Source organism: Camellia sinensis, chromosome 4 (genome assembly GCF_055761805.1).
Source record: "Camellia sinensis isolate YWXY chromosome 4, ASM5576180v1, whole genome shotgun sequence".
In the NCBI taxonomy this organism is placed as follows: domain Eukaryota; kingdom Viridiplantae; phylum Streptophyta; class Magnoliopsida; order Ericales; family Theaceae; genus Camellia; species Camellia sinensis.
Window position 1 is genome coordinate 161,837,267 of NC_138964.1, and position 9,437 is coordinate 161,846,703.

Sequence of the window (9,437 nt, forward strand, 5' to 3'; positions counted from 1 at the left end):
GAAAAATAAAATATTAAGTAAAATATTAAAAAAAACACAAAAAATAAAAAAAACACGTTTTGGTTTGGTTTTTAAAATCAATTTTTAACTTTGTGAAAAAAGTTTTCAAAATTTAAAAATTTGTTTGATATAAAATTTTTAAATAGTTTTTAAAAAATTGAAAATCCAAAACTCATTAGGTTTGGTGATTGTGAAATAATTTTTAAAACTCTGTTTGGTTTTAGAATTTTTAAAAATAATTTTTGAATTTTAATTCGTATTTTATTGTTTGTAGTGAAATTTTTAAATATTTTAATTAATATTTTTTAATTTTTAGATCTACTTGATCTAAACACACTTAAAACATATAAAATTTATAAAATAAATCTTTCACAAAATCATTAAATACTAACAAATTTACCAAAAAATATACAATTTTTTTTTTTCAATTTTTTAGCCTCCGTTTGGCAAGAGCTAAACGGGGCTTTTTTGGCTATTTTAGCCACAAAAAACAAAATAGGCTATTTTAGCCACAAAAAACAAAACATCACATCCAACCCATAATCATTACATTCTTCTCTCACAAAAAAAGCCAAAAAAGCCAAAAAGCCAAAAAGCCCTTCCCAAACCAAACTTTTTAGCCCAGGTTAAAATAGCCAAAAAAGCCAAAAAGCCAAAAAGTCAACCCACTTCCCAAACGGTTATGCTCAATCTAAATACATTTAAAATGTATAAAAATTATGAAATAAGTCTTTCACAAAATCTTTAAATAATAACAAATATGCAACTTTTTATACTTAAAACGTATAAAATTTATGAATTTTTTTTTCCAAAAAAGGTCACTAAATACTAACAACTATACAAAAAACTGTACAATTCTTTTTAGTTTTTATTTTAAAACTCTTAAATCTATTCAATCTAAATAAACTTAAAATGTATAGAATTTATTTAAAAAATCTTGTAAAAAATTACTAAATAGTAACAAAGATACAATAAAAAAATTCAAATTTTAAATCTATTTAATTTAAATACACTTAAAATGTATAAATTTTATAAAAAATCATTTAAAAAATTACTAAATAGTAACAAATATACAATTTTTTTTATATATAGTTTTTAAATCCATTCAATCTAAATACTCTTAAAACATATAAAATTTATGAATTTTTTTTTAAAACAAATCACTAAATACAAGCAAATAAATATATATATATATATAATACAATCGGGGTGAATATTTGTAGATATACTTAATCTAAATATACATATAAAATTTATGAATTTTTTTTAAAAAAAATCAGTAAATACTAACAAATATAAAAATATATATATATATTTTTTTTTCAAGTTTTTTTAAATCCATTCAATCTAAATACACTTAAAAACATAAAATTTATGAAAAAATCTTTAAAAAATCACTAAATACTAACAAATATACAACAACAACAAAATGGAATAAATAGTTTTTGAAATAGAGATAAACAAATGAGTTTTTAATTTTCAGCTCTCAAAAACCCATTTGAAAATACAAATCGAACGAGGTGTCAATTTTGTGTAAAATGAGTTAAGCCAAACAAAATATATTTGGGAACGATTTTTTTATTTTTTACGACAATATGAGAATGAATTTTTAAATTTTTATATTAAATTTTTTTTTGGGTGACTTTTTATTTTTAAACTATAAAAGTGAATGTTTTGGGCTTAAAATAGAAGCGTATCATAGATCAAACTCTTTCAAGCCTTTCAAGGCAAGTTCGTTGCAAGGCTAAAGCCCTTTTACTAGTGGAGGCCGAACGAAAAGTCGGAAAGCAGAGTAAAGAGCCGGCACTACCGGAAGCCTGTAGGGGAATGGAGACAGTTTGAGTGAGAGGAACGAATATCGCTAAAACCGCCCACTGTCTCTCTCTAAACGACTTCAAATTCCAAACGCAAACACTTCATCAATGGAAACTCAAAACTTGTTTTTTGGATTTTGCCCAATTCAAAACCCTAACAACTCATTATTTCCCATACTTCCCTCCTCTTCTTCTTACTGTCGCTCCTCTTCCTCCTCACAGATTCTATGCCCAAAACGGCTCTGTTGCAAATCCCTTTATCCTCTCTCTTCAAAATTTCTTTGGCTTAAAACCAAATTACAGTGTAAAAATAGTTTGCCGGAATATGTAAAACCTGTTTCCGGTGATTATGAAGATTTGAAAACTGGAATTCGGAAGAAAAATCTAGCGGTTTTTGTCTCTGGTGGAGGTTCGAATTTCAGGTCCATTCACGAATCCATTCTTGGGGGATCCATACATGGAGAGATTGTTGTTTTGGTCACCAACAAACCTGGTATGTTCTAATTTAGTAATGTAATGTTTTTATCAAATTGGGTTTTCATAGTTTTACAAACACTAAACTTCATTAGAAGTTTTTTCAACTGTTATGATATGTTGTGTTAATTTTATTTATTTGTTGTTATTTTTCACTACCCAAATTGATTTTGATGAAAAAAATTTATTCTTTGTAGTCGATTGATCTTCAATGTTAGCATCTTATTCTATTTTTCGTTATTCACCTATTTTTTCATCTATTTGATTCTGGATTTGATTAAAAAGTTTGATTTGATATGAACTATTCCAATAGTTTCATTGAATTCTTTTTAAAATTCCCCTCTTACCCCAAATTTCCATTTTTATCAGATTTTATGAATTCTCAATTTGATGAAAAAAATGACTCTCCCTTGATTTGATGAAAGGGTTGGAGATGATTTTTGAATACTTTTTCATCAAATTTAAATTTTATGAAAGAAAAGATGAAGCATTGAAGATGCTCTTAATTTACTACTAGTTTGACCCCCACCGGTCCTCTTGTTATTGGGTGGCTAGCAATAAAAGAGTAAAGCAATGTGTGTTTTGGATTTATTCTGTGTATTTCTCTGTGGCAATTTCATTGCTCTAACCTCACTAAACAATGAAATCCATGAAGGAGTTATGTTGAAAGGGCATACCAGAGGTGAAGAAATTGGAGACTTTTCCTCCTTCATAAACCTCTCACCTGCAAAATAAAAGAGAATTTGTGATTTTCAAATTGGCAGAAATCTTCAAATTACAATGGGATATGATGGTTTTGTAGCTTAACTTTTTAAGTAATTAAAAAATGTCCAATTTTACTTGACTACTGGACAATGTGTCCAGTTTGATAGTTGACCACGAACAGAGAAGTGTAGGAATTGTTTGCTGTTCAAAAGAGCATGTCACATCGAGTTTTTATTTTTATTTTTATTTTTATAATAAAGAGAGACTACAAAGGAGGACGTGAAATATCAAACAGAAGGCAATTAGAAAGTGCAGGAGTTGGGTTCAAACACCAATTCGCATAAAGCTTGCCATGTAAATGCGCTCGAGCCACCCCAGTGAGCTGTTTTGTTGCAAACTCGAGGCCTCCAAATGAAGTTGAAATCAATCTGCAACACATCCTTACATGTCTTGAAAAATTGCCATTCTTTCCCAGGGTGGTACTGTTTCAGAGACAAATGAATCACACTCCGGCTATCGTTCTCGACATAGGCTGGAATAAGACCCATTGTTTTGGCAAACAAACAAGCCTCCTGAACAGCTAACGCTTCACCTTGCATGGTCGAAGAAATTAGGACTGGTTTGGCAATGCCATCAATCAAATCCCTCTTCCAATTCCTGATAACAACAGAAATGGAGACTTTATTGCACTCCTTGTCCATGGCCACATCACAGTTCAATTTGAAACCACCCATTGGAGGAGGAGACCAGTTTGTCGGTGAAGAGTTGGTTGAAAGAAACTGGTTGTCAACATGGGTTGCTATTTGGGCAGGTAAGTATGGATCTGGAGGAATACTATTAAAAACAAATTCATTCCTAGCCTTCCAAATATGCCAAGCTATCATAGTTATATAACCCGTCCTATGGGGGTTCTCATTGCTGCTGCCTTTGTCCTAAAAAATAGCAGCAGACCATTGTGTCATGGAAGTGATAGATGTCTTATCAACCTTGTAGTTCAGATCACAACCAAACCAAACTTCAGTGGTCCAAGACCATCCAAACAGCATATGTCCCACAGATTCTGGTTTGATACAACAGATAGGGCAGAGGTTAGAGAGGAATGCTTCCTTCTGAAAAGATTTTCTTTAGTAGCAAGGCAATTTCCGCACGCTCTCCACCACAAATGCCGCACCTTGGGAGGGTAAACTCCAAATGGAATTCCAGAGGTTTTTGGAGGGTTGATATGATGATGACTCTCTAATTTTACCCTGAAGAAAATCAATCTTGGTGATCCACTTGATAACCTGATTTGACAGAGAATTGTCCCGTCGGTGAAAAATGCCAAACAAGCTTGTCTTCAAAACCTTTCTTTGAGATGGTAATACACCCAATCAGATCTGCCTTCTCCTGGTTGACAATGTTTCTCAATTTTGACCCTTCCCAAGATTTGAAAGAAGGGTTAATGACCTCGCTAACCTTCGAAATGTAACACCCCGAAGGCCTAGAGGATTGGATTCTGAAACCAGGAGTGTTTGGAAGCCATTTATCATCCCAGAAATCAACTTTTTCACCCTTGAAAATCTGCCATCTTAAACCTTAGGCTAGACCAGAACCAGGAAGCCTTAGAACCTCTAGATGCATGTAGGAAATTCGACCTAGGAAAGTAGATTCCTTTAAGTACCTTTGCCGAAAAGGAGTTTGGATGTTGAAGAATTCTCCAACCTTGAGTTTCTTCTTATGTGATGTTCTTTTAACATTGAGTTCTAGCAATTAATATATAACGATATCACCATCATTTGAATTGTTAGACATGGCAGCTCTCAAGGATTCCACATGCACACATTTGGGGATACTTTTTGGGATGTTTTATCTTCTTCCTTTTTTGTTTTGTTTTTTGACACGTGTCACTGAATAATTTGTTCTTCAAATCACCTATTCTTGTTGTGTTATTTGGGGTTAATTTTTTATTTATTTATTTATTTTTTAACAAAATTATATAGAGATTTAAGAATCAGACTGAATTGCATGTGTGTTTAATATGATTTATCTTTTTCATAATTGTTGTTTGTGAGTTTTGCATTTTTATTCAATTGTCCTTTAATCATATGTACTGCAGGCTGTGGAGGTGCAGAGTATGCAAGAGATAATGGCATCCCGGTTATTTTGTTCCCTAAAATGAAGGAAAACCTTGAAAATCTCTCTGCAAATGACCTTGTCACTACTCTTAGGTAAGGTTACTCTTCCAGATAATAGTAGTTTATTTTGGGGTTCACACAATTGGGCTAGATAGCATGTTAGCATGTTCTTCTTGTTGTTTGTCCTTGTGTCTTATAAACTTCCAAAATTTGTTGAACAGAGTATTTTGACCTTGTTTGTGCTTTCTTTTTCTAACTGATGTATTACTAATAAACAGGAGGTACAAGGTTGACTTTATTCTTTTGGCTGGATTCTTAAAACTTATACCAGTTGAATTAGTCCAAGCTTATCCAAGATCAATCTTAAATATTCATCCTTCACTTCTTCCAGCTTTTGGTGGCAAAAGTTATTATGGTATGAAGGTGCATCAAGCAGTTATTGCTTCCGGAGCAAGGTATGTTCAATTTTCTTTCCTCTTTTCAGCTTTCTTGCCTTTTAAGTCGGTTACTCTTGAAAAAACCTGTAATGTTGACATATGCATCTTAGTGGTTTCAATACCATTAGCTTATTGGTTCATTATGTTGGATTGGCAACACCTTTTCTTCACCATTAGAACAGTTTTAAGCTTTGCTAAACCTGGCTAGTAAGCATTTTTAAGTAATACATTGGTATTGGTGTCATAGAGATGCGTAGCAGCGTAAGCCTCTCAATAATTAGCATTTAGTAGAGAAGCAAACTGGATATGAAAAGTCAAGCTGAAGATCAAGGTTTCAAGCAAGCTTAGCTTGGTAAAAAATATGTTAAGATTGTTGAATTTGTTTTGTCTATGCTTGGCTGAGCTTGGGCTTGTACACTAGCCCAATGCAAATTCATTCTTGCAAAAATGTCAAAATTCATTCTGTTCATCATAGCTTACTAGTTTTATTGTCTTCAAAATTTTGGTTAAATTAAGAAATTATGTTAATGGAACATGCTTAATCTTTCCCCATCCTACTCAAAATGGTGTGCAAGTGTGTGCACCAATAGTGCCCAACAAAATCTGTGTTTTCAAATGTATCTTTTTAAACAACTGAGATCAAAACTTGAACTTCAGCTTGACATCATTGAATAAGTGAAAATTCCCAAGAAGCTTCTTAACAAGTCCGCACCAAAATTGCCAAAGGGCAGATCAGTTGATTTGCAGTTCTTGTTTTAACTCATCCTCCAATTCTTTTGTCCAATTTGTTACTCTTTCTATATGCTTGTGAATTTTGAAGAATAATGGAACTGCCTTTGCATCTCTGACCTTATGGATTCAGTTGTCATATCACTACAAATTGCATCTGTTATACAGACCCATGTTCTGTTTACTGTCCAACCCAAATTTCTGTTTCTCATGTGGATAAATTCACAATATTGCAGTTATTTGACTGCTTTACTAGGGTAACACAATTGCACAGGTTGCTAGGATCATGTATTTGATGAGTTACAATATACATTTCGCAAGAATGTGACTTGATTTTGATTACAATTTTGCCATCCAAAATTGATAAATTTTGAAGTTAAGCTTTTAAAGAACTTCTCAGAAAGCCAAGTTGGTTTGTGTCTTTTTCACTTAAAACAGCAGTTTGCTTATAATTTCCTACTTGAACTAACTTTAAATTTTTAGGGTAAATTATGGGCAGGTAGGTGGTAGATGTCTTGTTTTGAACATCTCCTGAATCCCAGACTATTTTGAATCTGACACATTGTTGTGATTTTCCAAGCAATGAGCTTGTGATTGGCTGTTCTTTTGAGGCTGTGAGTTTCCTTAGAATGAGCGGGCACAATGCAATGATGGATGAGAGCTTTGATAACTTGATAATAAAAATATTCCTTGAAATTTGAGGTCATGAAAGCATTTGGTTGTATAGCATCAACTGAAGAATTTGTATTATATTGTGGCAAGTGATCTTTGGAAATACTCTTCTTTCTCATAATATGGCATTCAACACTTTTGAGTTATTGACTATTTTATGGAATCCAGTACTGTGATTCTATGGCATAAGGGATCAAATCTTCTCAGTTCGTTCCATGTGCTTCTACTTATTTGATCTTCTTGAAGACCCTTTAGGTGTGTTTTAAAATAAACTAATGGATTTAAAAAACATGATCACATTTACCTGGTTTCTTTTCTCTTTTATCTTCTTTACTTTTGCCTTCAACCAACTACTGAATTCATCTTTCATTTAGCCATCTCTTTATATTTCCGTTCTGATTACAGCATTTGTGCAATTTCTCACATCATTTAATTTTGGGTCTGTCAGATACTCGGGTCCTACAATTCATTTTGTTGATGAACATTATGACACAGGGCGTATCCTTGCTCAAAGAGTTGTACCTGTACTCACTAATGATACCGCACATGAGCTGGCTGCAAGGGTTCTTGAGAAGGTCTCGAGTTGTTATTGCTCTTGTTTCCACTTTAGTTTTCCTATGCATTGCCATCGTCTGAAGTTGTTTCAATCATTTTAAAAGAAACTAAGCAGGCATTCGTAGTTGAGATGACACTTGCTAGCCAATTTGACTTTAGGGCAATGACAAAACCAAGATCTGGCTACAGTGACAAATGATCGTATATTAACCATAAATATTTTACCCCCGCCCTTATGGTTGAATATTGCATTTTAAATACTCTTGCTCTTTTTTGTTTATGATGTAATATAGTTGTTGATGCGCCTTTTATTTCTATGTCAGGAGCATGAATTATATGTGGAGGTAGCAACGGCATTATGCGAAGAGCGAATAATTTGGAGGGAAGATGGTGTCCCGCTCATTCGGAACAAAGAAAACCCTAATGACTATAGCTAGCAGTGTCATATATCAGCAATTTTTTGGGGCTCGGAGAAAACTACTAGAAGATAATTTTTGTGACATCCCAATATTTCTCCAGGATATTTACTTTACCAAGAGACAAGAAGGATTGAAAGCTTCCTTAGTCAGCACAAACCTTCTTGTATCATTATGAATTAACTGGTATATATGTGCTGGATTTTGTATGAGTAGCATTTCATATACTTGAGAAGTGATGTTTGGTGTTACTTTCACTTTTATCCCTAACATTTTTTAAGAGATGAGAAAATTGACATGGTTGGGATGGTTATTACTATGAAATATTGTTTTTAATTTCTGCAATTTTGTTTACATTTTTATGGTGCACTAACGTAGTTTTGGTGCATAATACAACAAATTAAGAGATTGTTTGGGGTGTCTTAAATAAGTGTATTTTTTGTCTTTTTAGACTAAAAAATTGAGGAAAAAAATATGGATGTTTGGGTAAATTTTTTGATTTTTTATAAAAAAAATATGTATTAAAAAATTGTATAAATTAGTGTGTAGAGAAAAATTAGAATTGAGAGTTGTGCAGCCGTAATTTTTGACTTTTGACGAATAGTGATAATTTTTTAACTTTTTGAGTAACTTTTTAACTTTTTGGCTTTTTTTAAGATTGCCAAACTTGGCCTAAATATGAACTGTTAGGTCTGAATAGAGAGAATAATTAGCCTTTGATTGACAAGATATAAGTAATACGAAGGAAAATTGGTTTTTGGAAAAGAATAATACTTGGGACTCCCTTTTGGGGGTCACCCCCTCACCCCCCCTTTGCCATGTGGCGGGTGGTGATTGGAGGAGCAGGAAAAAAAAGAAAAAGGAAAAGAAAATGTAACCAATGAGAGAAAGAGGGGGTCAAAGGGGGTGGGAGAAAAAGGGGGGATGAATCATTGTTGTTTTGAAAAATAAAATAGTTTTGGTGAATTTATTTACTAATAGAACTCATCGCTCCGCTATTGGATTAGAGAGGTGTTATTGGACTGGAGGGGTGTTGTTGAGCTTTGTGGGTTTATTTTTGAGTTCCGTTTCAATAATCTGGATTGTTTATATTTTAGGATTCGTTGAGTATATAATCTCTACCAAAATCAAGTCAATCAGATAACGGAAATCATGTGCTTTGGATAATTTTGTATGACCAAAAAAAAAGGGTGAGAAAATATAAGGTTCATATAAAATTGATTCGAATACGTGATTTTCGTTATTTGATCAACTTGATTTTTTGTAGGAATAATGTACTCGACGAACTCTAAAATGTGAATGGTTCGAATCATCAAAACGGAATCTATTGAGCTGGACTGAACTATCCAGTCTAATTACGGACTAGGGACGGTCCAATCCCTTACTTTTATCATCTATGAGGTTAAAATAGTATAATTTGATAATGTTACTAAAATGGTGCAAACGTAATTTAATTTTATTTATATTTTTAAAATAATAATTTTTTTTTAAGGTCTCTAATATTATAATTTTAAAAGACAA

The 9,437-nt window shown here is 32.6% G+C and overlaps 1 protein-coding gene across 1 annotated transcript; it reads left to right on the forward strand.

Moving 5' to 3' along the window:
* Positions 1 to 1,682: 1,682 nt before the first annotated feature.
* Positions 1,683 to 8,240, forward strand: LOC114286016 (Formyl transferase). The gene is made up of 5 exons (XM_028229101.2): positions 1,683 to 2,307; positions 5,089 to 5,200; positions 5,386 to 5,562; positions 7,394 to 7,520; positions 7,824 to 8,240. Exons 1-5 carry the CDS (start codon positions 1,923 to 1,925, stop codon positions 7,935 to 7,937), a joined length of 915 nt encoding a protein of 304 aa, XP_028084902.2. The 5' UTR covers positions 1,683 to 1,922; the 3' UTR covers positions 7,938 to 8,240.
* Positions 8,241 to 9,437: the final 1,197 nt, after the last annotated feature.

What these genes read in the sequence shown, in the direction of transcription:
- LOC114286016 (XM_028229101.2), top strand. Translation starts at nt 1,923, where the DNA reads ATGGAAACTCAAAACTTGTTTTTTGGATTTTGCCCAATTCAAAACCCT. An exon ending in TTTGGTCACCAACAAACCTG is followed by an intron (nt 2,308 to 5,088) that starts GTATGTTCTAAT and finishes TATGTACTGCAG; the next exon opens with GCTGTGGAGGTGCAGAGTAT. An exon ending in GTTATTGCTTCCGGAGCAAG is followed by an intron (nt 5,563 to 7,393) that starts GTATGTTCAATT and finishes TGGGTCTGTCAG; the next exon opens with ATACTCGGGTCCTACAATTC.